This window comes from Gouania willdenowi, chromosome 8, assembly GCF_900634775.1.
Source record: "Gouania willdenowi chromosome 8, fGouWil2.1, whole genome shotgun sequence".
Classification (NCBI taxonomy): Eukaryota; Metazoa; Chordata; class Actinopteri; order Blenniiformes; family Gobiesocidae; genus Gouania; species Gouania willdenowi.
The window spans coordinates 10029564-10056387 of record NC_041051.1 but is presented as its reverse complement, the minus strand read 5'-3'; the positions used below and the strand labels follow the sequence as shown (position 1 = coordinate 10056387).

General features: G+C 38.0%; 1 protein-coding gene across 1 annotated transcript in view; it reads left to right on the top strand.

Annotated features, from left to right (window-relative positions):
• Positions 1 to 26324, top strand: part of pold1 (polymerase (DNA directed), delta 1, catalytic subunit) — a 28885-nt gene extending 2561 nt beyond the window's left edge. The window contains exons 3-27 of the mRNA XM_028455975.1: positions 1864 to 1977; positions 2066 to 2206; positions 2409 to 2534; positions 2627 to 2795; positions 4968 to 5082; positions 8020 to 8149; positions 9491 to 9657; positions 9734 to 9838; positions 10809 to 10949; positions 11038 to 11148; positions 11228 to 11419; positions 12225 to 12313; positions 12394 to 12510; positions 12603 to 12716; positions 15351 to 15498; positions 15961 to 16056; positions 16191 to 16328; positions 17456 to 17631; positions 17741 to 17893; positions 18843 to 18945; positions 19025 to 19157; positions 20069 to 20182; positions 20537 to 20589; positions 23060 to 23157; positions 24452 to 26324. Of these exons, the coding sequence (XP_028311776.1) occupies positions 1864 to 1977; positions 2066 to 2206; positions 2409 to 2534; positions 2627 to 2795; positions 4968 to 5082; positions 8020 to 8149; positions 9491 to 9657; positions 9734 to 9838; positions 10809 to 10949; positions 11038 to 11148; positions 11228 to 11419; positions 12225 to 12313; positions 12394 to 12510; positions 12603 to 12716; positions 15351 to 15498; positions 15961 to 16056; positions 16191 to 16328; positions 17456 to 17631; positions 17741 to 17893; positions 18843 to 18945; positions 19025 to 19157; positions 20069 to 20182; positions 20537 to 20589; positions 23060 to 23157; positions 24452 to 24539 (3131 nt within the window). The 3' untranslated portion in view covers positions 24540 to 26324. The remainder of the gene's footprint in view (positions 1 to 1863; positions 1978 to 2065; positions 2207 to 2408; positions 2535 to 2626; positions 2796 to 4967; positions 5083 to 8019; positions 8150 to 9490; positions 9658 to 9733; positions 9839 to 10808; positions 10950 to 11037; positions 11149 to 11227; positions 11420 to 12224; positions 12314 to 12393; positions 12511 to 12602; positions 12717 to 15350; positions 15499 to 15960; positions 16057 to 16190; positions 16329 to 17455; positions 17632 to 17740; positions 17894 to 18842; positions 18946 to 19024; positions 19158 to 20068; positions 20183 to 20536; positions 20590 to 23059; positions 23158 to 24451) is intronic.
• Positions 26325 to 26824: the final 500 nt, after the last annotated feature.

Sequence of the window (26824 nt, the reverse complement as noted above, 5' to 3'; positions counted from 1 at the left end):
ACAGGCGTACGCTCATGTAAATTCAGACGTATGAAACTGTGTAGGACTGGATTAACGCACCTATCCTTTGCACATCCGAATCAGCGCGGATGTGAGCGCACATGGCCACGCCCTGATTTACATATGTATATCATATTTAAATTAGGGCTGGGCAATTTAGCCCCCCCCAAAAAAAAATCTCTGATATGCAGTTAAGGACCGATTGGACCGCAAATCTCTGATTTTTTTTTTTTTTTTTTAAAGAAAAATTCGAGTTTCGATTTGATTTTCATTTTTTTTTTTCAATGCACTCAAAAATGACTGCAGACATCGGATATATTGTCAAAAGTGCAACTTTTTTGCTGTGATTGTCCTCAGGAGTTAAAATGCATAAAACAATCCCAAAATAAAAAGTAAATGAGGTTCTGTCATTCAACAATTTCAAGCTTTAACCCAGGTTTCAGCAAAAGTGCAACAGCGCCTTCACAGTAGCTTCAATTTTCTGATTAAGTAATCAGATAACTACATATTTTATAATATATAACATTTCAATTAAAAAAAATAATAAACTCTTCCCTTAGAATCTCAGCATAGTGCGAATAAAAAATGTAACCTATAATATAGCCTAAAACATATATATATATATATCTAAAATATAGCTTACTCAAAGGGTAAACAAATGTAAGCAAAGAGAGGGCTGTCTCACATCGTGCTACGGTTACCCACAAGGACGGAACGTGAAAAAGTCCGAAAAAACTGTGGTGGCAATTTAAAAAACAAAATTTTTTTTAAATAAAAAAAAAAACAAACTTGAATTTGCAAAATAAAAATCATTTTTATTTACAAATTCGATTAAGCAATTTCCCCCTGGGATTAATAAAAGAATTCTGATTCTGAAATTGATTAAATCAATTTTTGCCCAGCCCTAATTTAAGTGAGATGGGCACCGGGATTCCTCTCAGCGTGATCAGAAAAAGCTGCGGCTTTGCAGAGATTTTTTTAAATTATTAGGTCGACAGCAACATGAATGATGGATATGATTCAACAGTGACGATAGTTGAATTAATTAATATAGACACACAGTTTCCTTAATAGCTGACTGTATGTGGGTGTGTTAAGAAGTTGGAAGTGGATTCAGAAAGACGGAAAATAATAGTAACTGCAAAATTTGTCCCTGAGTAACAATATCAGGCAAAGACAGAGCAATATAACAGGCAACCTTTTTGTTTGAGAGTGGATCAGACCTTCTGAAGACGAACATCAGGCATTTTGTTTCTCATGCTCTCCTTTAACTGAGCTTTAAACAAGCTGTGGGAATGTGACTCTCAGTGTAAAATGCTTTGGGACTAAAGCGCTCTATACGTAAAGTCTGTTTACCTTGTTGCCTATCCCTCCCCCCCCCACACACGCGTATTGGTTGGCTGCGGTGAACAGTCTGTTGGAGTGCGTGTGACGCTGCTAATGATGGGTGAACTGAAAGCGTTAATGAAGTGTTCAGACGTAAGCGTTACTCAGAAGATGGCTGATCACCTGCATGGAGATCCCAGCGCGCAGAGCTCTGACAGGTAGCATGTGGCTGACTCACATCAGGCAGATAAAAAAATAAATAAAAAAACTTTAACTCACAAAAAGGAGGTTAATGTGTTAATGTATTGTATTATTTTGGTAGTGTGCCCAATAAATCCTTAGAATTTAAATCATGAATAGATGTAGAGACGTACGTACGCCACCTCAGGACTTGACGTGAAGCACTGCACATTTCCATGCTCACTCCAGCATTGATGCATCCGGATTTTGCTGTATGCATATTTTTGGGAGCACGTACCTTTTGTACCTCAGACCCCTGGTCTGTACACATTGACGTTGATTCTCGATTATCTTCAGGTGACCTCTTCTCCACGGACTTGAACCCACGTTGGCACCGCCCTCATGCTCCTTCGCTGAACCCTTCATCTGACACTTTGATCTTCCAGCAGGTTGATCTGGACCATTATCTGGGTAAATATCAGAAAGTTTGACCCTGGTGGTGTTAAATAAACTTTGGGTGTAGTAATGATTTTTCCTTTCCTGTTTTGTGTTATTACAGGGAAGACGGTGGCCAACATGCCCGGTCAGGCTCAAGGTGGAGTTCCCATCATTCGGATGTTTGGAGTGACAGACGCTGGTAACAGCGTATGCTGTCATGTCCACGGGTTCGCCCCCTACTTTTACCTTCCTGCACCAAGTGGTGAGTACATGGGACAGAAAAGGTTGGGAATCACTGATCTAAACTTGTAGTGATGTGTTTATTTTATCATTGTGCTTTTTTTACTTCCCTATAAATAACTTGTTGTAGCTGCAGGAAAAAGATGTAATTCTTCTGAGTGATGTCAGATTTTTTTAGAATAAAACAGGAACCCAACTTCTCTATTGATGGGCTTTGTTCAAAGGTTTCACCTCTGCTGATTTGGCTGAGTTTAAAAGGGAGCTGAACTCTGTAGTGTTGAAGGACATGAGATCTAACAAGGACAACATCTCCACCACAGTGTTGGCTGTGGACATCACTCGCAAAGAGAGTGAGCGCAGCTTACTGACACTCACTTACAATGACAAACACATAAAAAAAACCATTAAGTATTCAATTCCACTTAATGCCTTTTCTTCTCAGACATTTATGGTTACCATGGGAAACAGATCATGGACTTCCTGCGGATAACTATGGCGATGCCGCGCCTCATTGCCCCAGCTAAAAGGCTGCTGGAGCAGGGCTTCAAGTTTGGACGTTTTCCCATCCAGCATTACCAGTCGTTTGAGGCCAACATTGACTTTGAAATCAGGTGTGTGTCATTTTATTCCTTAAAACCTGTGACACTCAAGTAGGGCTGAACGATTTTGGAAAATAATCTAATTGCGGTTTTTTTCCTCAATATTGAGATTGTGATTTAATTTGTGCTAATTTTTTCGAAGTCTTCTCGTGTATTTTTCAACAAACATAATCAATAAATCAATGTAATGTTTTCTGATAAACAATATCAGATGTATTATACATAAATTGTACTTTCTTATAGGCTAGGCTTATGTTAAAGGTGTTGTGGACGATGTTATTTTGGCTTCAACTTCCAGGTGGATCATCCTAACTATTGGTCCTCCTAATTGTCATTCATTCTGATGATATATTTACGTAAGGCCGTCGTACGTGCTCATGCCCGGTGCGCACCGGGTCCTTTGAAAATGGATTTTCACTTACCGGTAATGAGTCTGACATAGTGGGAAAAGTGCACTTCTTTTGGAAGGAAAGCCTGTATGACCGATGCCGACTCCAACTTGTAAACAGAGCTGTGCACGAGGAAAACTCAGCTCGTGCACGCTCTCGCACACGTAGGCGTTTCCTGTTGGGCAGGGAACGCACATGCGCCCTCTACAGTTGTAAAAGTAAATACTTTGACATGCAGTCTTGCATTCACCACAACAACTTTGCAAAATTCTCCCAAACAGAATTAAAAACAAAAGTGCAGGAAAAGTAAGGTGGACCAATACAGTATGTGCTTAAATAAATTTCACAATTTTTTTTTAGGTAACTCAAAGTCCCAATAAACACAAAATAAACAAGTGTATGTTCTTATTAAACCATAAGAAGGAAACAAAACTTTTTGAACACATAAAAACATTATATTCACTCAATAACAGCAGCACACAACACACTGAACTTATTGATCACATCATAGTGAAATTATTATCCCCGCCACAAAGTGTGAAGGGGGATATAGGTTTGAGCTCCGTTTTAAAGGGGACAGCTTTTCTCAGAACCCATTTAACGGGGACATATCATGCTAAATCCACTTTTTTAGCCCTTAAATGCATTTTGTTGTATATTTAGAGTGCTTAGAAGTACAGAAAAGTTCAAATTATTCTCTTCAGGTGCTCCGTTGATATCTTTATATTCTGTTTTGGTGATATTTTTCAATCTGTTTTGATTTTTCTATTCTCTATTACGTTTTTTGAACAATAACGTCAGCGGAACTGCCAAATTAGGACATCGACTCCAGGCCCAACACTTCGAGCAATTCGCCATTTTTATTTCTCGCTTTAATTTTGTAGTCCAAGCTCCAGGATGCCGAAGTTACGAGAGGATAAGTCAAAATGTTGGGTTGTTGGATGTAGTAACCCACACGCTTCATTACATCAGAACCTTTTCGAAGTGCCTGGTTGAGTTTTATTTTTCACGGAAATGTACCCACATCAGGTTATCAATACATTGATGGAGTTCGAAAATGAGGACCGCGCAAATATTTTTTCCGTAGTTATTGCCCTTGTGCCGTTTGTTTTACTCTGTTCAAGGTATCATCAAAGGGGACAGTTTTTCTTAGAAACCGTTTAAGGTAGTTAGTAATTTTATATTCTTATGTGATAATATTTTCTTATGTATACATCTAAGTTCTTAGATTAGGACATTTAGGAAACGGTTGTGAGTTATAATGATAACCAATTTGTTGGGGGATGTTGATGATTGTGTCTTCTTGTTTGTTCTGCATTTCACCCATTTCCCCCTCATGGATAGCAGCAAATTTGGGGTAAAGGAGGGAGGAAGGGATGGAGGTATGACGTGTCGCTTGACAGGGGAGCACAGCAACTTCTTTTATAGCCAAAATAATTCCACACAACTGACGTGCTGCTGCTCTTTGGTTCTAAACTTTGTGCAGTGTCGGCTTCTGTGGAGCCTGAGGCTGTTGTGCAACAGGTTAAAGCAGTGTTTACATCTCCATCTGCCTGCTTTGCGCCGCTCCGCTCGCAAGTCATGTGGCCAGAACTCTTTTTTTTTTTCAAAATCACAGGAAATATAATTTTTTCATATTGCGATATCGCAAATGAAATTAATCGTTCAGCCATACACTCAAGTCTTACATTATAAAGGTTCTTTTATTATCTGTCAGGCTCTCATTCTAAGCAGCTGATCAGAACATGCAGGAGAAACTTTTCCCTGACTCCAAAGACCCACTTTCTGTTCTCAGGTTCATGGTGGACAGTGGTGTGGTGGGATGTTGCTGGATGGAGCTTCCCAAAGGGAAATACTCACTGCGAGAGACGAAGAGTGTGGATAACGCAAACTCGCAAACTACGGAAAAGGTGCGCCTGTTTGACTTTGTACTTTTAGACATACATCACATTAGGGCTGCTCAAATAATCGAAATTTGTTTACGATTTCAATTATTACAACCAACGATATAAAAATATCATAAACAAAGAAAACAATTATTAGGAGAAAAAAAAGCGTTATTTGCTAAATAAAACAAACTCACTATTTCGGACAACTACAAATGGTAAAGCTTGGCACACACACGTTATTAATACTAACTTTGAGTTGTTTAATCTGTGCACATGTAAGCTCCTCCCCTCAGCCCCGCCCCTCTCAAAGCCAAAACTAGCCTGCAGGCTAACACGAGGAAAGTCGTTGCTAATGGTCTTGAAACGCAGCAAAAACACTTGGTAAACAAGTGGCAAGTCAGATTCTCTGATATATGGAACACTTTGGGTTTGATGATGATGATCTAGAGCAAAAACACATCACGTGCAAGAAGTGTTTTGTTTTGTGCAAAAGTGAACATTCTTGATTTTAGTGTTTAAAGGATTTTATTTATGTTTAAAGAATATTTATTTATTTTATTTATTTATTCAGTTTATTTCCGACATGGTTACATTCACTTTTTTTTTTTTTTTTTTTTGTACATGCCGAAAAAGGAGACGAGAGAAGCAGTTTGCTTATTTGGGTCCCGTCCCCTGTTTTACCATCGCAAATTTACATGGGTTTACATGTCTCTCTGGTCAAACATTTTTGAGTTGTTCTGAACAGTCCTTTTTTGTGTATTTTCATCTGTAGTCAGTGTTGTCTTTTTTTTTTTTTTTTTCCTCCTCCTCTCTATCGTTGTTCGTGTTGGCCTTGTTCCCTGCCAGATGTTGTTAGCATTCCTCCAGTGCAAGAATAGTTCCTCTTTCGAAGGTGTTTGGAAGTTTTTTTCCCTTTTTATCCATAGTGTCACCACTCGGGAATGTCTCTTTTGGACACACAAGTTTGCAGCTTGTTTTGTCTCTACATCAAGGTAAATCCAGCTGTTGTTAGTTCTATTGGCAGTGTTGTATTTTCCACTGTTAGATTTAACTTGTGTAAACACATTATTATATCTTAGTTCATAAGCAAGGTAGTAATTTCATTGTACAGGAAAACGTGTTTCTAACTGCACATATGACATTAAACACTTTGAAATTAAATTTAATGTAATCCTTAATCACCCCACCACCTAGCAATTGAAATGAATAAATGACAGACCTTTTTTACTCTTGGTTTCCACATTTAATTCAGTCTCCGTAAAATAATCACAGTCTGAGTTTTGTTTCCAGTGTTTATATAGATCTGGGTCCATATCCATGATTACCATCAGTAATGTTGTTGTTTAGGTGGCTCCTTCGTATTTTCCCAAGTCTTCCATCGTTTTGATGAGGATTGGTTTTCCGTTCTCTTCTCCCAGTGGTGTGATGTAAATTCTGCAGTTCCTTGTCCATGTCTTTAAAATCTTTCCTCCTTTTTTATTTGGCGTGCCTTCCATGCGATGCTTGCATTTTTTTTGTCAGGCTTTCATTAATAAAAACCTTCGTTTCCTTCAGCTTTCTTCCTTGCTTCAGTAGTTCTCCTTTGAATTTCATATTCGTGAAGGTTATTTTTACAGCTCTGTTATCATTTTTCTTTGGCAGGAGATGGCAGGAGTTGATGTTGTCAGGGTTCAGGACAATGTCCTTCGACTCCAGATAGTCAATGACCTGTTGTTCAATCGATTTTGTTTCTTCGTCACTCGCGTAACTCCTGGGTTTTATCTTTAGGCCTGTGATGATGACATCGTTCTCTATTTCCTTTTGTTCCAGCTGTTCAACCCTGGCGTTCAACAATTTTATCTCTTCAGCATTTCTTTCATTCTTTTCTTTCAGTACCTTTACATCCTAATCATATACCGTGTGTATTGAGCAGAAACAAGTAGAGATGTAACGATTAATCGTAAGGCAGTTAAAAATCGATTCATAGGTATAACGATTCACATCGATGCTGTGAAAATTGAATCGCAGAACTTTTTTTAACCAGCAGAGGGCCCAGAAGTGTTGGCGGCGAGCGAAATCTGCTAATACTTTCTTTCTGGCCATCTTCTACTCTTAAACATATTCATAAATGATTCCTTACCCCTTTAGCACCGAAAGAATATCTGTAATATTACGTGAATATCTGTAAAAGTCACGTTTTTCTATTAGCTCTGTCTGCTAGCATAGCATCTCTTCTTCACTCTAAAATATCGGCATGCCAACCGACCACTGGGTTACCAGCGCCCTCTGCTGGTTCAAACAAATATCTGACCTAAATACAGTAAAATGACTGTTTTGTTTTTTTTGAAGTCCAATTGTTAAGGCACAAAATACATTTTCAGTTGCACTTTTAAAAAGAAAAAGAACTAGTATGCACTTTTGTATTGTTTACTATAGAACCAGAATTTAAATAATAAGCTTCTTCTTCATTTGTATTATTCCTTTATTTATTTCATTCAAGATTTATTTTTAGTTAAATTGCATTGTTTTGAATAGTTTATCAAGGGATTCTTTTGACAATGAAAAATAGTGTAGTATTTTCCCAAAAAAAATAAAGGAATATTTTTCAGTCTTTTATATACAGTCCCATTTTGTAAAATAAATTGTGAGAGAACCGTATCGTGAAACCAGTATCGTGAATCGAATCGTATTGGGAGTTGAGTGAATCGTTGCATCCCTAGAAACAAGTGGTTTTAGGGTGTACTTACACTTTAAGAATCTGTATAAAACTCAAAACACCCCCTGGCCAACATGTTCCTGGTTTTTTCATGGCCCGTCACATATGATGATGTCACTTTGATTAGTTTTATACCATCCGTTAAACTTCAACTCTGGTCAAACGTTGTGTAATTTACATACCACTCATTCTCATGCAGCTCTCTTATTTTAGCCTGGATACGCAGTCCTTTGAAGCCCTCTGTCTCTGTCTTTGTGGTGCAGGTGTCTCTGTGTCAGTACGAGGTAGATGTGGCGTGGACAGATTTGATAAGTCACCCAGCAGAAGGAGACTGGCAGAGGATCGCACCATTGCGAGTCCTCAGCTTTGACATCGAGTGTGCAGGAAGAAAAGGCAAAACAAACCTACTAATACTTATCATATGGGTCATTCCATGTCATTTCAACAAATTACATTTTTACCAATTGTTCCGCATATATTCAATAGGGACCAAGTCAATTTTTAGTTTGATTGGATTAATAGTTTTTGGCATATCAACAATTTAGTGAGGGTGGTATTTGTCATTTTTGTACATCCTTATTTTTCTTCCATTTTCAGCTTCTAATATCTTTACAACTACATCACATAGGAAACTGAAATTTTCAATAGTAATACAGCTCCACCCACTCTCACAGAAAATACATAAATATCTGCTATACGTCCTATCTGGTGGACATGCCAGCCACTCAATTTTGGTAAAAAGTTAGTTGGGGTTTCAGGCTGGAACATGTCAGGCCTTTAGTAAACAACGTTACATATACCTCAGCTTCCTGTTATTTTATTTTGTTTTATTGTTTATTAGTTTTTCACTAGTAAAATAAAAAATATAAAATCCATTGCATCAGAAAAGCATTTCTTTTTGAAAATACAATAATTACGAACAAACTTCTCATGATACATTTTCTACAATTTACTTTTTATGTTACTAGTGAAAAACTAATTAACAATAAATGATTATAAGACACAGAGGCAAGCTAAAATTGTTTTATATCCCAAGAAGGAGTAACCTTTATATAATAAATTAAAACAGATCTTCTTACATTCCCACATGCAGTTATGTGCCAATGAAAATTGTAAAGACAAGTATTTTTTGGATTTCAAGAGACTGTCACCCAAGAACTAATGCATATATGTGACTAATTATTAATGATTTGAACAGTTTATGTACATAGCTCAAAGCTGATCAAGTTACAGGGAGCTGAGACATATGTAAAGTTGTTTACTAAAGGCCCAAACATGTTCCAGCCTGAAACCCCAACAAACTTTTTTCCAATTTTGAGGGGCTGGCATGTCTACCAGATAAATTGTATAGCAGATATTTTTGTATATTCTAAGAGAATCAGTAGAGCTATACCAACTTTAGGTTTTCTATGTGATGTAATTCCTGAGATATTAGAAGAAAAATAGGGACGCATGAAAGACGACACATTCCCTCTTGCTAAATTCGCCGTACCTCAAAAACTATTCATCCGATAAAACTAAGAATTTGACAGTGTGCCCATCAAATAATCTGAACAATTGGTAAAAAAAATTCTGAATTTTTTTTTAGACCGAAGTGCGTGGGATGTTCTGAAAATGTATTGAAATGACCCCTATGTATTTAACCTTTTACAGTGACCTGAACTCATGATTAATGCCTGCTCAGACCTGGTTCATTAATGGCTGACAATTCCTATTCTACTTTTTCCTTTTTAGGAATTTTTCCAGAGGCAGACAAAGATCCTGTGATTCAGATTGCGTCCATGGTGCAGCGTCAGGGAGAGTCTGAGCCCTTCATTCGCACCGTGTTCACTCTTCAGTCCTGTGCCAGCATCGTTGGCTCTCAGATTCTGTGCTTCACGGAGGAGAAAAACCTCCTGAAGGTACGCGCAGGAAATCACCATTTTCACTGTTTTTGTACATTGGTATGTTTCTGATTTTGTTTTTTGCAATGAGCAGAGCTGGGCTGATTTTTTGAGAACAGTGGACCCAGACATCATTACTGGATACAACATCCAAAACTTTGACTTCCCCTACTTGCTAAACAGAGCGGCAGCTTTAAAGGTCAGTTAAAGCCACAAAACCAAATGTTTGTTGTGTTTTTCAACTAACGCTGTGGTTCCCAACCTCTTTCGGGTCATAACTCTCATTTCTGGCGACCCCGAAGAAATGTATTTCTCTAGAATTAATTTTTGATTGTTTGTTATATTGTGTTACTAATACAGAGTAGATGTGCCAGCTCAGATTTTTTTATTTGTGTTTTATTTGAACTGGAGTTATATTTGTGAAAGTATAGAATACTTTTGTTTGTTCTTGTGTGTGGTAAAGAATAACAATTAAATAATAATCATAATTTAATAATAATTAAAGATTAAATAGAATTGTAAGCAGTATTTTTTTTAAATGTTATTACTTGACATTTCAGGCGACTATTTTATTTCCAGGTGACCCCACATGGGGTCACGACCCAAAGTTTGAAAAACACTGACCTAATGACTAAAGGGCAGGGTTTAGGTCAATTACATTTTTTCATTACAATTACATCTTCAATTATCCATTTTCAATTACAACTCAATTACGATTTCATTGACTAGCGGTTTTTCCCAATGACAATTGACATTATAATTATTTTCCCCCTGAAATCAATTACTAAAGTTTACTTACAATTACTCACATTTACAGAGCCTTTAATAAATAACCCCTTAACTTGTTAGCTTTCTTTTAGCATCTCTGGTGATAATAGGACCAATGTCTTAAATCAGCTGTAAAATACACAAAAAAAATACTATATGTCATCTAATTTGTTTCATATCTCTTGGTTACTTTGTTAAGATTTCCAATTAATGAAAATATTGATATTAATATTTTTGGTCTGGGCGTTTGAGCATTTTTTCTGTCATTTCTGTCGACTCGATTTATAGATTTTTTTGAAATAGTAATATTATTTTGAAGAGGAGTGACAGGTAGTGGGAAAAGTGGATCTGAAACATATTTGAATTCTTTTACTAAACGCTATATTACCCTGTGTGCTCAGGTGAAAGTCTTTCCCTACCTTGGGCGAGTGCTAAACACCAAGTCAGTTTTGCGAGACTTGAATTTCCAGAGCAAGCAAATGGGACGCAGAGAGAACAAGTTCATCAACATGGAGGGTCGAGTTCAGTTCGATCTGCTGCAGGTCTGAGCTAAAAAAAACTGTAAACTACAACCTAATGAAGCCGATGTTAAAAGAGAGAATATTTCAGACTTGTTTTTGTTTGTGACAGGTTCTCCTCAGGGACTACAAGCTGCGCTCCTACACACTGAACGCTGTGAGCTTTCATTTTCTGCAAGAGCAGAAGGAGGACGTGCAACACTCTATAATCACAGATCTGCAGGTAAAGCATGAATGTGTATGAATGCAGGGTAGTTTTTGTGTTTCTTTTCACTATTCCTTTTTCCTTCCTTCCTCCTCAGAATGGCAATGAGCAGACGCGGCGTCGTCTGGCCGTCTACTGCCTGAAGGACGCCTACCTGCCGCTGCGCCTGCTGCAGAAACTCATGTGCGTCATCAACTACATGGAGATGGCCCGAGTGACCGGCGTGCCGCTCACCTACCTGCTGTCTAGAGGACAACAAATCAAAGTCGTCTCTCAGCTGCTGCGGCAGGTGATAAAACCAAGAACAGATACGATCCCAGCTGTCATGGTAGCAGCTAGTGCTCTGCGATATAACCCTCTAATTTAATGTGTGTGTCCTTGGTCCCACTCTGTAGCTAAAATATCATGAAGCAGGTTAATCTACTCTCAGACTGATACTTTGCAGTAGCATGTTTACGTCACCCAGAGATACTAGTTTACAGCACCATTAGAGGAGTAAGCTGGTTCCGGTCCATGTGACTGAAGTAGGTCCACCTTGTGTTTCCACCATCAGTCAGTTAAGCCACACTCACTGTCAACCACCTGGATGGGATGGTCGGATCCCAGTCTCATTCTACGTCATTTATTACCGGCCGGGCCATGCTCAGACATGAGCGTTACGTGTTTAGTTTAGCGTGACAAAAATGCATAAAATGGATACTAAAGTATGTGGAGGTGAACCACTGCTTTTTTCAGCCAGATTGGGTCTCCCGGAGCGACCGGAATCATCATTTAGTCTGGTTACAAATTGTGTCACTACAGCCAATATGACTCTTCCAAGCGAAAAAGCTGCAAATATGTCTCACAAATGAAAGTGTTAATATATCTCCTGCTATAACCAAACCTCTACTGTCATATATGATCTTACAAGTAAAATTCACTACAGGTACGGTTTAGAACGATGGCAGTGGCCATTATTGTTTGTTTTTGCGCCCCCTGGTGGCATTTCCACATGCACGTTTACAAATCAGAAAACACATGACAGTATATGTTTTCTCCATATCGCACAGCACTAGTGCAGTGTTCATTAAGGTAACGCTTGTGCATGTGTTCAGGCCATGAAACAGGATCTGGTCATGCCTGTTATGAAGCCACAAAGTGGAGAAGACTACACGGGAGCGACTGTCATTGAGCCTGAGAAAGGGTAAATAAGTCCTACATGATGTTTCTGCTGGTCCAAGTCTGCTTTAGATTCCTTATCAGCGTGTGTTTCCCTCTCTGTAGGTATTACAGCATTCCCATTGCCACGCTGGATTTCTCGTCCCTATATCCGTCTATTATGATGGCTCACAACCTGTGCTACACCACTCTGCTACAGAAAGGCTCAGTGGAGAAACTAGGGTGAGCGTGCTACTGAAGTTCTACTCACAGAAGCATCAAAAGCTTATTCAGACTGTGATAAAAGAATGACTTAAGTGTATGTGTACCTTTAGTCTCTGCCCAGAGGACTTCATCAAGACTCCAACAGGTGATCAGTTTGTGAAGACGTCGGTGAGAAAAGGACTTCTTCCAGAGATCCTGGAGAACCTGCTCTCTGCCAGAAAAAGGTGGGGAACAGTTCTTTGCCTCAGCCTCAGGCCATGTGTTCAATAGAGGACAACAACTGGACTTTTTATCATCTCCCATCAAAATGTGTGGAAGGGGACAGCTTTTCTCAGAAAATGTTTAAGATGGGATAACCACATTTGGTGTGTGACTTCAGGGTATCAATACCTCGATGGAGTTCGAAAATGAGAAATGCGCAATTATTTTTTCAGGAGTTATTGCCCTTGTTACGTTTCTCTTTACTCTGGGCGAATTTGTGTGTTTTGACCTACCACTGTTGCCGTAGTAGTCGGATGTCGCCTTCTTGAAAGCCCATGGCCTACTGGTTTCTACTGGTCTCTGCTAAGTTCTTGTCTTGACTTTTTGTATAGCGGTATTTTTTATTCCCCGCCACAAAGTGTGGAAGGGGGTTTGAGCTCCGTCCGTCCGTCCGAGTTAAAGGGGACAGCTTCTCTCAGAAATTGTTTAAGATACGATAACCAAATACGGTGTGTGGCTTCAGGGTATCAATATCTTGATGGAGTTCGAAAATGAGATGCGCGAAATTATTTTTCCCGCAGTTATTGCCCTTGTTCTGTTTTTTTTACTCTGTTTAAGGTGTCTTCAAAGCGGACAGCTTTTCTTAGAAACCGTTTAAGATAGTTCGTCATTTTATATTCTAATGTGATGATATTTTCTTATGTATACATCTAAGTTAGATTTAGGACATTTAGGAAAAGGTTGTGAGGTATGACCATCAATCTGGCGAGGAATGTTGATGATTGCCTTGTCGTTGATAGATCGTAGGGGTTTAACGATTCGTTTTTAGCAACGATTCAATTCAAGAACGATATTGATTAATTTAAAGCGACTCGACTCAAAATGATTCAGTGACTTCAAATTGATTCAGTAACATTTTAGCCAAAATAATAACCAGTGGGAGTGAAAATAAATACTGGATACTGGACAGTACAGGTGAGGTTTCATAGATTCCTGTTATTTCTTGTAAGGCAATCGTCTATAAACTAATAATGGACATAAAACAAACAAGTAAACAACATTTAATGGCAAATGTATTCACCTTTTATTTGAATAAAGTCCAACCAACACTTCAGTTTAAATTAACAGGATGTTAACTTTTCTGCTCTCATTTCCAATACTCAATATGTTATCAATGAACATGCATATTTGAATTATCTGACTTTTCTGCTTGTTTTTTTAACATAAAAATGATACAATATTAATATAAAAAACATAAGTGCAACCAAGATCTGTGCAGGTTAACTCTTAAAGCGCTTTTAAAACACATCCATATAAAGTGTGCTGTGCTAAAATCTAATACGTTATTTCCTTGTATATTTTTAAAAAATGATTTTACATCAATTAATGTCATTCGGAAGGTAGAGCTGCACGATTATAGCCAAAATGATCATCACTATTATTTTGATCAATTTTGTATTCACGATTATAATGAAAATTATTGATCATGTTTGGGAAAAATCTCTTTTTTTTGCACTACTTTTTAAAAAAACAACATATGAACAGTTTACAGTGCAAAATGAAGCTTTAAATAAAAATTATACCAAAAAAAAGAGAAATTAAGCCAAGAATTTAAAATGCACCAAGGGTTAACTGAAGAAATACACTATTACAGAGTGCTGTCATGAAATGCAACTCATTGGAAACAATTACAGCTCAAAGATCTCATCAATCTACCAAATGACTCAAAGCTGCTGCTGACTAATGGTTGAGAAAGTTCCTGATATTAAGACCTTCCAAAATCAGCTACAGCCACATATGGGTAATATTTTACATTTTGCTAAATAAAATACAAATTTATTAAGAAATATGACTTGTTTTCTTTCAACCCAGAAGTTGAGACGCACAGTTTCTCTGAGCGCTGCCTCTCCCCGTGTGAGTGCCTCCTATTTCCTGACGTAGCCCTGGCAGCATGGGCAACAGACACGCCCACCAAACTTTGTATACAGTTCCAGAGATGCAGGAGCGTTCTGTGGAGCCTTACATTTTCCGATATTGAATTTGAAGTGCAAGAAGTACCACAGAGACCCCGCAGACTTTTGCGGGACGTTTCTACTTGGTAAATAAATGCATGAGAATTGGTGTGTATGTTCACCTTGGAGGGGCGGCACCAGCTGCAGGCACTTCCTGGAGGGGACGGTTCAGAATTCTCTTGACATCACTAGAATTTGAACTGCTGGTTTTTCAGAAGAGGGCAGAGCAGCAGCTCGGAGAGCAGGATTATTGAGGATTTCTCAGAGATGCAGGAAGGAATCCCATTCATACTTTGGGGGTGTTTTTGATAAGGAATTAACATTGTAACAAGGTTAAAAGATCAAAAAAGTAGATTTGCACGTTATAGGACCTTCAAATGTAAATATTGCCTACGATCAGTTTAATTTAATCATGGCTAACAAAATTGTGATCACAATTAAAGTTTGATTAATTGTGCAGCTCAATTTGCCGAGCACAGATCTATGTAGTGGGATTGTAGGAATCTAAATCGATTCATCGATCTAAAGGATAAATTGTTACAACCCTGGATTACATTGACAGGTAGGTTTTCTCTCAATGAATGCACTCATGTTGGTTCACATGCTTCCGTCTGTCTGTCTGTCTGTCTGTCTGTCTGTCTGTAGGGCCAAAGCAGAGCTGAAAAATGAAACAGACCCGTTTAAGAAGCAAGTGCTGGATGGTCGACAACTGGCCCTAAAGATCAGTGCAAACTCAGTGTACGGCTTCACAGGAGCTCAGGTGGGCAAACTGCCCTGTCTGGAGATCTCACAGGTGAGAGCTTTATTTATTTTGAAGCCTAAAGTTTACGTTTAGCGTAATAAAGGTGAGAAGTTGGTTTGACCCCCATTGAATTGTATTTTATTGATGTTAACAGTGGAGCTGGCACGAAAGTGAAACTCACTTCCCTGGTGCACAGATGTGAAGTCAGGCCATGATGAGCAAACACCAAAGATGTAGAGCAAACATAAGAGTTAGAGACGCAACCACAGAGCAGGTGGAAAGTAAACAATTGAACACAATGATCTGGTGCACCAAAAACACAACTCACACCAGTTCGTTTTTCTTTTATTTTTTCGTTTGCTAATCTGCAGAAAGCTGACACAGTTGATCCAAATTCCTTTCCAGCCATTACATTTGACTATCTGTAATGTTGCTAGACGTCCCATCACAGATCATCTAGTGACAAAATGATGTAATTTTGTTGTTTTTTGTTTGTATGTTTTTTAATCCTAGAGTGTCACTGGCTTTGGGAGGCAGATGATTGAAACAACCAAACAGCTGGTGGAGTCAAAGTACAAGATCGCCAACGGGTACCAAGCTGACGCAAAGGTGACAATCACACTGTGGTCGTCTGCACCACATTTAGTATTCATACTACAATAGCTTCTAAAATCAAATATTAGGTCAGTTAACCTTGTGTTTGTCTTCATTGTCTGTTTTTTACACGTTTGAATGCTTTCCAGGTCATTTATGGAGACACAGACTCTGTCATGGTTAAACTCGGGGTGGCAACAGTGAAGGAGTCCATGGAGATTGGCAGAGAGGCTGCAGAATATGTGTCGTCCCATTTCACTCCTCCAATCAAACTGGAGTTTGAGAAGGTACCACTATTTCATTCTTTGGGATGGAGAAACATAACTTCTACCTAAAGAACTAAAAAGTTGTGAAATTTGATGCAATATATTAAAATGTTCCAAGTTTAATACCTTTGTGTAGTCCAACACAGAGTTTTTCCCATGTGGGGTCTCCTGAAATATTTAGTAATTGATTTAAAAAAAATTTAAAAAAATTACTGATGAAAATTATATTTTTGTAATTCTTGAAACTATATTTTTAGTAATTATTTCAAATTAAAACACCACACACTCTATATTTGCACTTCCTAAAATATAAATCTAGTTGGAAAAAAACAGTATAAAGGATAAATAATTAAATATTTTGTTCAATAATTAAAAAATATGAAAAAAAATATGTATATTTTTAGAATAATTTATAATTTTTTCCAAATTAAAACACCACACACAATCTCAAATAACTGTATTCTATATTTGTACTTCCTCAAATATAAATCTAGTAAAAAAAAAAAGCAGTATAAAAATGAAATAGGTAACTAAATAATGAAATTATTAAAAATATATGTACATTTTTCTAATTTTTTAAATAATTTAGAATTAACACCACACACACAATCTCAAACAACTGTATTCTATGTTTTCACTACCTCAAATATGAATGTAGTTTAAAAAAAAAAACCCCTAAAAAGTGTATAAAATATTTGATCTGGAGCTTCTCATCACTATAGTGCTACACATAACACTATCACAATCATGATCAAAAGCAATTCCAAAAAATAAAATAAAAATGTCTCTGGAGTCGCCAGAAATTTGTGATATAAAAAATGGGGTCACGACTTCTTTGATCCACATCAAAGCGATCAGGAGATCAAAATAAATAAATAGGTGATTTCTTCAATTTTATGAAATATTCTTCATATTGATTCAATCAACACGTAACATGTTCAACATTGAGTTTGTTTAAAAATATCTGAAATGTTCTCCATTGGAGGTTGTTTGTTTAGAACCTTTTATTTTGGAGTATACCATATTAATGATGTATTATATCTAAGCCTTTATTAAAAAAAATGTTTTCATACATTCATTCGCATCCTAATTCTATGTTTTGCTTCAAGGATCAGGTAACTAAAAACATTGTTTTTGTCTCCACACAGGTGTACTACCCCTACCTGCTGATCAACAAGAAGCGCTACGCAGGACTTTATTTCTCCTCCAACGCTGACACACACGACAAGATGGACTGTAAGGGCATTGAAACTGTTCGCAGAGACAACTGCCCCCTAGTGGCCAACCTCATCAACACCTGCCTGCAGAAGATACTCATAGACAAGTAGATAGACGCTACGTTTACTCTGATAAGCTTTTTATTTCAGCTTCCTATAGAAAGTCCAGGTTGGTTTCTGCCACATTAACTGCTCGCCCTGTTCCATGTGACCTAGAGATCCACGGGGAGCGGTGGACCACGCCAAAGAGGTGATCTCAGACCTGCTGTGTAATCGCATCGACATCAGCCAGCTGGTCATCACTAAAGAGCTGACGCGCACCGCCCAAGAGTACGCGGGCAAACAGGCACACGTGGAGCTGGCAGAAAGGTCCGTTTCCTCTACGGCTGAAACGTCTTCAGTAACACTTTAGTGGAAGTTTTATACATAAGGCTGACATTATACTGTCATTATCTGGCATTAGCATTAATAAGGTGTCATAAGGCTGTCATTAGCTGTCGTTCGCTAAATTATGACACCTTTGGAGCTATGTTTGCATTTTTTGGATTAGGTGGAGAGATCTAGTGGGGTTGTAAAGGAATGTTGTTTTAAGACGAGACCCCCCCAGGGAGTTCTAAGCCTCCCATTTACATAGGGCAGTGGTTCTCAAGTAACCCCTTTGTCCGAGTACAACATTTAGTTCAGAATATTATGGAAAAAAACAACTATAGAACGTAATGATGGAATAAATAAGTGATGACACATATTATAGAGGAGCTCATTTTGTAAATCAGTGGAATGAAACAGTATTTAGTGAATAGGTTTGTTTCTATAGTTTTATCATTTCCAGCCTGGTGTGGAACCAAGACTGACCGTTGTCTTTTCAGTTCATGATTTAATCAAGATTATTTCCAACATCTTTATTTTTAGTTAAAAATGATAATGATAATGAACATTATAAAACCCCTGTATTTGTAATGCTTTCATCTGTTAATTTACCTCTCTCTCTCTGAAGTACCCCCTGTAGTGCCATTGCGTACCCCTAAGGGTACACGTACCCCCTGTTTGAGAAAAAATGGGATTGGGAATCAAAGGTAGGCGCGGGGCGACGCCTGCCATTAGTGTTCACTTGTTCCTGGTCACTCATCAGATAGTTAGGGGTTTGGGTAACGAAGGACACTTAATGACAGCCTTAATGACACTTTATTCATGCTAATGACAGGTGTCATGTGATAATAATGACAGCGTATTGTCAGCTTTTATGTAGAAAACTAAAAGTGTTATCGTGTATTCTTTGACTTTCCTTTCTTACAAAAATAATTCAATCATGTTTTAACAGGATGAGGAAAAGAGATGCAGGCAGTGCTCCTAACCTCGGAGATCGAGTTCCTTACGTCATCATCAAGGCTGCGAAAGGTGCAGCTGCATACATGAAGTCAGAGGTGCGCATTTTAATATCCTTGCATCTTTTTTTTTTTTTTACACCTTTTGAGTGCTAATCTAAGAACCGTTCTATCTTAGGACCCGATCTACGTCCTAGAAAACAACATTCCCATTGACACACAATACTACCTGGAGCAGCAGCTGTCTAAACCACTGCTGAGGATCTTTGAGCCCATCCTGGGAGAGAGCAAGGCAGAGAGTGTCCTGCTTAGTAAGCGCACGCACACACACGCAAAAAAAAGACAAATAGAAAGTGTTTTATTCTTATTGAACCTTTTATACCAGAGGTAAGAAACTTTTACCACAGCAGGGCCACGAGAATGTGATTGTCTGATCTTAGGGCCACTTTATAAACAGTCAAGTCAGCATTTAGATAAATGACCAATCTGAGCATTAATACAGGGAAGAACAATGAGTTTGTGTTGTTGGTCATTTATAAGTTAGTTTTTTTGTGGTCCATTTGTGTATTTTTCTCTCATTTTACACTTTTTGTTGTTGTCTTGTGTGTTTTTACCTGTGATTTTAAAGTCATTGAGTCATTTTCCTCATTTCCTTTTTTTGTGTATTCGTTTTTATGTTTTGGTTGTGTTTCTATAATTTTGTCTTTTTTTTTTTCATTTTGTGTAGTTGTCTCATGTATATTTCTGTAATTTTGTGTTTTTTGTTTTGTTGTCATTTTGTGTCTTTGTCTCATATTTCTGTAATTTCATGTTATTTGTTGCCATTGTTTGTGTTTTGGAGTCATTCTAGTGTATATTTCTGTAATTTCGTAGGTTTTTTGAAAATATTATTTTGCGTTTACTTTGGGTGCCGCACAAAATGAGAGCGAGGGCCACATGTGGCCCTCAGGCCGCCAGTTGCCCATGTCTGTTTTATACTATGATATTGTTTTGTTTCGCAGTAAGAAAAAAAGTGGTTTTTGGGTGGAAAAGTAGTTAATATTGTTGGATTCAAATGTTTGTTTAATTTTTTTTCATTAACATTCATATGATATTGTCCAGTTTTTATTTATTTATATGCGTCTGTTTTTTGATTTTGTCTCATTTATTTTATGACTTATTTTGACCAGTTACGGCTTCACAGGATCTTTGATGTGGCTCTGGTTTTCTTGGTGTTTTACAGAGGGCGACCACACTCGCTGTAAGACTGTGCTCACCTCAAAGGTCGGAGGTCTCATGGCGTTCGCCCAGAAAAGAAGCACCTGCATCGGCTGCAAAGCTGTGTTAAAGACAGACGGTGCGTGAGAGTTCTTCCAATGGACTCACTTTGCAAGTTTTCAAACTGTTTTGAAGAAAATATACAGCTTTGTGTGTTCATTTTTTTTTTAAATAACTGTTTGAATAGAATAGATAGACTTTACTGTCCTTCCTGAAGCAGTGACAGAATTTATTTATTTTTTTGACACGGCCACAACAGTGACACATTCAGCACAATAAAACACATTCAGCACAATAAAACACATTCAGCACAATAAAACACATAAACTTGGCATAAAAACACACAATGAGGATCATTTTAAGACTAACAGCTAAAAATTGTTTGTGGGCTCGTCTACCTTTTCCTTGAGCTTTTGTGTGTTTGCTTTTCCAGTGGCTGTATGTGATTTCTGTAAGAAAAAGGAGTCTGAGCTGTACCAAAAAGAGGTGAGGAGAGAATGGATCACATTATATTGCATTATGACCACAGAGGGCAAAGGTGGATGATGATGATTAACTGGGAAACCTCGTCGTGAGATACTCGAGACAGCATTGATCATTGACTCTGAGAATAAATTATTAAACAGTCTTCAGCTGTTATTGAAGCATAAGCAGAGACACATTCAGAACAGATCAAAAACAGATCGCCGGCCTGACTCGTCCACTTTTTCTTGACTAAAATGTAAAGAATTGTCGTGATCAAATGCGGAAGCGCTGCTCAGTGTCTCCGTTATTCTCTTTCACAGTGTTTAAAACTAGCTCCTTAAATTCTAGTTTTTACACGACCAAAAAACACACCTCAGCTGTGAGAATGCCTATTTCTTTTTTTTTTTTATCTCGGAAACGTTTCTTTTCTTGGAAATGTTTGTTTGACCTCAGTGGGCGGGGCCTCTGAACCTGAAATATTTCAGGGCGGAACATGTTAATGACTATTGAATTCTGCCGCCGCATTTATCAGCACCTGATCATTGGTGCGCTGGGATTGGTCAGATCCGAATGTTTCATAAATCCCACGCTGGTCCTGTCGTACGACACAATGGACACTCAGACTTACGCCAGGTTGATAAATGAGGGCCCTGATGTGTTAGAACAAGTTCTGATGAACTACGGTGCTATTCGGCGCTGAACCCCATCCCCCCTTTTCAAAAATGTCTCAGATAGGCTCTTGACATCCGCTCATAGAATATCCATGTCAAATTACAGCCTCATTCAACAAGCATTAATGGAGGAGTAGGAGTGATGTGCCGTGACCACTAGGGCTGGGTAGGCACATTGCAAATCGAGACCACCAATGACAATTTCATGTTTCTGCTGTCAAGTGTTAATTCAATTCAAATCAATTTTATTTGTATAAAGCAATTTCCAACAGTCATCTCAATGCGCTTATCAAAATATAAAATTCATAATAAGAAAGAAAAAACCCAGTAAGATCCACATGAACAAGTGTTTAGCCATCTAACAAAATCAACATCATAAACACCATTAAAGAAACATAAACAATTATTTAATATAGCCTCCATACTCTCCCAACAAGATGTATCTCATGACGCGACAGCAAATCTGTTGTTTGTGTTGGAAACACAGAAACACGGAGAAAATGACAACTTAGAACAGCCTCAGTGAGGAGCATCCACAAAGTCAATCCTTCCTTTTGTACCATTCACTGTAGAATGTATGAAACATGTTCTGACCTTACCTTTGCTGAAGGTCTGGTAGCTCAGGTGTTGGTCTCCATCTTTTAAAAGCTGTCGTTTCTCCTCAAAACAAAGTTTCTCTATCATCTCTAGCGCTGTCATCCACACTGTAGTGTTATCCCGCCCACTAGCTAGAGAACGTAGCAGCAGCAGTCACGTGTCATCTATTCACTAATGTGCTGTGAACTTACGTATAGCATTTAGCATAGCGCAGTTACGTGCAAAGGCAGCTCTCTACGCTGCCTTTACGCGTAAATTGATGTCACATTGGGGACCTGACTGCGCATGCGCAAACACATAAAATCACACAATGAGAACGGAGGCAGAGGAGCGACGTGCCTTTGGGAGGGGGCGTGGCCTCCCTCTGCCTTACAGCGGAGCGAAAAAAAAAAAAAGACTGTGCAGCTGTTCCAGGAAACAGCACTGTTTAGTAACTTGGGCTATGAAACGCACAAAATGCGGACACTTTCAAACTTATAGGTACTGTAGGCTATTGGAAATGGAAAAAAAATAAATAATAATAATTAAATAATCAAAATATCAATTCACCCTTGGGTAGGCACTGCCTACCTTGCCTACCCTGACGGCACGTCACTGAGGAGTAGTCATTTGAAAAATGGGGCCCCCTGCCGCATCCGTGGCACATATGGAGTAATGGGCCCCATTCATATATTGGTATGTGCCAACTGTTGTAATATTTGACTCGCAAACAATTGAGAAATCGACTTTCGGTTTTTTTCTTCTTTTAGGGCCCCCCTGGCCCCAAATCAAAAATCCGAGCTTCGTTGCGTACACATCCATAGATTATACCTCCCAAATTTCAGCCCGATCCATTCACAAATAACACGAGTAGCGATTTTAACTGGTGTACACAACAAGAAGAACAACAAAGTGAGTTGTGTTTTTAGTCCGGTAGACCAGCATAATAATGAGCAAACCTGAGGATCTGAACAGATGTTCTCTGGCTGTGTGCCAAATACTGCACTGCAAATAGAAACTTTATTCCTTCTCAGATGGAAAATGTTTGATAATTTATGAGTTATACTTGGATTTAATTCATTTATCGGTGGGATAAACTTGTCAAGTGCGAATTATGGCAGCATTTAGGGCAGGTGGTGATATTCTCACAACTGATCAGTGTGTGGAGAAAAAAACTAATGTTTTAATCAGAGAAACTCCATTCAAACCTTTGTCTTAGGAAACTTTTTTTTTTTCTCCTTCAGATCTTTCACCTGAACACACTGGAGGAGCGTTTCTCTCGTCTATGGACTCAATGTCAGCGCTGTCAAGGCTCCCTACACGAGGACGTGCTCTGCACCAGGTACATTAAAACACCTTCACCTATCCTGTAGACCCGGGGTGTCAAACTCATTTTAGTTCAGGGGCCAAATACAGAGCAATTTGATTTCAAGTGGGCCAAGGATTTTAGGCAGGAAGACAAGTAATTTCAACATTAAAGGTGCAGTCCGCAACTCTCAGATCCCTCTCTCCCCCTCCCTTCCCGCTGCACTCTTGCCCCGCCTCCAAACTTTCCAAAATCCCTCCCTCAGAGGCGCTAACAAGCTAACGTTAGTCCGACAGCAACATCACAGTAATATAACATACTCTGTTAAAAGCATATTACTGCAGCGCCTCTCTCTCAATGTTCCACACCTCAGCGGCAGCAGTAACAACACAGTGTCACTTACAGCAGCCCACACTGAAGCTGCTGCGTGCACATGAACAACACATGCACCACAGAGTTCTAGTGTAACAATTACAAATCAAACATAATGTAAATCAAGCAGCAGTAATTACCTTTCAAGCAGAAAACTCACTAATTCCATCTTCTACCCCTCCAGACCATACACTGTAAAAAAAAAAAAAAAAAAAAAAAGACGGCGCTACAGCCCGGGAAAGGGGCGGGGCCTGGGAGTATCAGCTGTCAGACAGTCCATCAAACACAATCCTGGCTCTGATTGGTTTTTTTTGCTCGGTCATGGTGCATTCTGGCAATCTGCCAAAGGCTGCATGAGGGACTCAATGAGTGTGTTTTTTTCACATGAACTACTAGTTTGATGTAAAGCCCTCCTTACATAGTGACAGCTTTAGCAAATATGACAGTCACTTTTATAAGAGGCTGCAGACTGCACCTTTAATGTGCCCTTGTTTGCACTTCCACATTTAAATGATATATCAAATATGTAAATCTCAGAGCAATAAGTGACAGATATCAGTCCTGCAGGATCTACACTTAAATTTCCTTCATTTTGTACCAATTTCTTATTTAATTTGGAGAATTTTTGTGGAAAACTGCAGGATTCTGAAAAAATTTAGGTTTTTTTTCCACATTTTGGGATTTAAAATGTCTGCCATCATGTGATAGAAACATGAAAAAACTGTGAGTGCTGCAAATATTGTAGAGTTTGATTGAATTTAGAGGGACTGAAAAATATACAACTGGATTATTTGTTAATTTACATATGAGTTATGTTTCCTTTGATATGTTTACTTTCTCCTGTGGACCACATTGGATGCTAGAAACGGCCGGGCTTTGCCCCCCGGGCCTTGAGTTTGACACGTGCTGTAGACTGTCAGTAAGCATCTAATGCAGTGGTGTGTTCTCTCCTCTACAGCCGGGATTGTCCCATCTTTTACATGAGGAAGAAGGTCCAGAAGGATTTGGACGATCAAAGCAAGCTGGTGTCTCGTTTTGGGTGGTGAGAGAGACATAAACTGTTAAGGCCTGTGTGCCTTATTGTAGATAAACTGACACTCATTTACTGTCGCTGACATCTGGTGCTGTAAAAAAACAAACACAAAAAAAACATATTCACACTATTTCTATCTTTTCTAAGAATAAAATGACATCTAGTTGTATTTTGTAAAATAAAAAGGGGAAATAAATATCATTTCGGCTTTGTTCTTATATACTGGAGTTTTTTCAAACATGTTTAAGGGGAATTATTTCCTGCCTGCCCATTTAAATGTGTTCCATTCCATGTCTATTCAACACATTTTCAGGACATCCCACGCACTTCAGTCTAAAACAATTATGGAATTTTTTTTAAATAATTGTTCCATGATTATTAAATAGGCACACTGTAAACTTTTAGTTTGAGCGGATGAATACCGGTACTTTTTGAGTTATTTATTTATATTTCTTCCATTTTCAGCTTCTAATATCTCAGGAACTACATCACATAGGAAACTGAATGTTGGTATTGTAATACAGCTCCACCTACTTTCAGAATATAGAAAAAGATTTGCTATACATCCTTATCTGGTGGAAAGAACTTTGTTGGGGTTTCAGGGTCAAACATCTTTGCATACGTCTCAGCTCCCTGTAATCTGATCAGCTTTGAGTTATATACATAGACTGTTCAGATCACTAACGATTAGTCAGTTTAATACATTGGTTCTTGGGTGACAGTCTCTTGAAATCTGAAAAAAAAACTTTTTAAAAATGTTTTTTTTTTTTACTATTTTCATTGGCTCGTAACTGCATGTGGGATTGTAATTAAAACAAACCTTTTTCTAAATTTGAGGGTCTGACATGTCCAGCACATAGGATGTATAGTGGATTTTATTATATATTCTTAGAGAGTAGGTGGAGGTGTATTACTGTGCCAAATTAGTGTTTCCTGTGTGATATAGTTCCTGAGGTATTGGAATAAAAATAAGAATGCATGAAAATCAACACATACACAACTCACTAATTTGTCCATATCTCAGAAAGTATTGATTCGATCAAACTAAAAATGTACAGTGTGCCTATTCAATCATTACTGAACAATTGGTAAAAAAAATTACAGAATTCTTTTTAGAGCAAAGTGCGTGGGATGGTCCACATCTGAACTTTTCAGCCCTCCTGTCTTGCTTCATTCTGCTGCATCATGTTATCAAATATGCTTTGTCAGAGGGGAGGGTTGAAATGTTAGATAAATAAACCTTTGCACCTCACTATTTGCTTCTTTAAGCCACTGCTGATTTTCTAGTGACAGTTATCACTGTTGATCTTTCAAACGCAGAAAAGTGGAAAAAATACTGCAGTACAATGTAAAATATTTCCATTGCTCCTTTTTAATGTTTGTGTATCAAAATAAAAAAAAAAGCTTTTATTCATCCTAAAAGCCATTTAGTGAACAGTTTAAGCCACACAGCATGTGAAAGCTAAATAATTTGTCATTAATAGATGGTTCATATATCTAAATCCATTAACAGTGCAACATGTAGCCGTGATAATCAAACTAAGAACCTGTTGGTTCGAACCACAGCAAAGAACAATTACCTGTGAGTTAACTCATGAAACAAAAGCACTGAACCAACGATGAAATGGAATGAGGAATGTGAAACTCTTAATACATTTAGGGTGACAGTATTAAACAAGAAATGTAGTTTAAAAAAAAATAAAATTAGCCTTTGCTCTGAAATTACTCGACCACTGTCTATTTTTTTTTACAACTATCTCAATACTAAATCTGTCAAATTTAGAGGCTTTGGTGTTAATTTAACTCCTTTCCTGTGTAAGTATGACACAAACATCAGTAAAGTGCACTGAGGAGACTCAAACACAACCTTGAGGTTTACAAACTGGGAACTATTGGGATATTTTAAATTCATCGACTTTCCAAAATAAAGTGTATATTAGTGTTTCGTGATGGACAAAACATTGGATCAAAATTCATGAAAATATTTTGAAATGAAAATTTTAGGTTGTTAAGAAAGTAAAGTGAAATACTGACCAGGCAAAGTCTCCGTAAACATGTGACTGATGTAGAACGTACAGGTGATGGAACAGAAAAATGTTAAATTCCTCTTAAAACAGTCATTACTTTGGCGTAATAATTCCAACAATATGGTAATAGACAACATTTAAATTTTTTTTTTTTTTAGGTAATTTACTTTGATCTGACTGTCAACTGCCAGTTTTCTTCAGAGGCATCTGCTGATTGCTTTAATGTTTTCTTGACTACCGCTGCATAATAATTCCAGCAAGACAAAAAGCT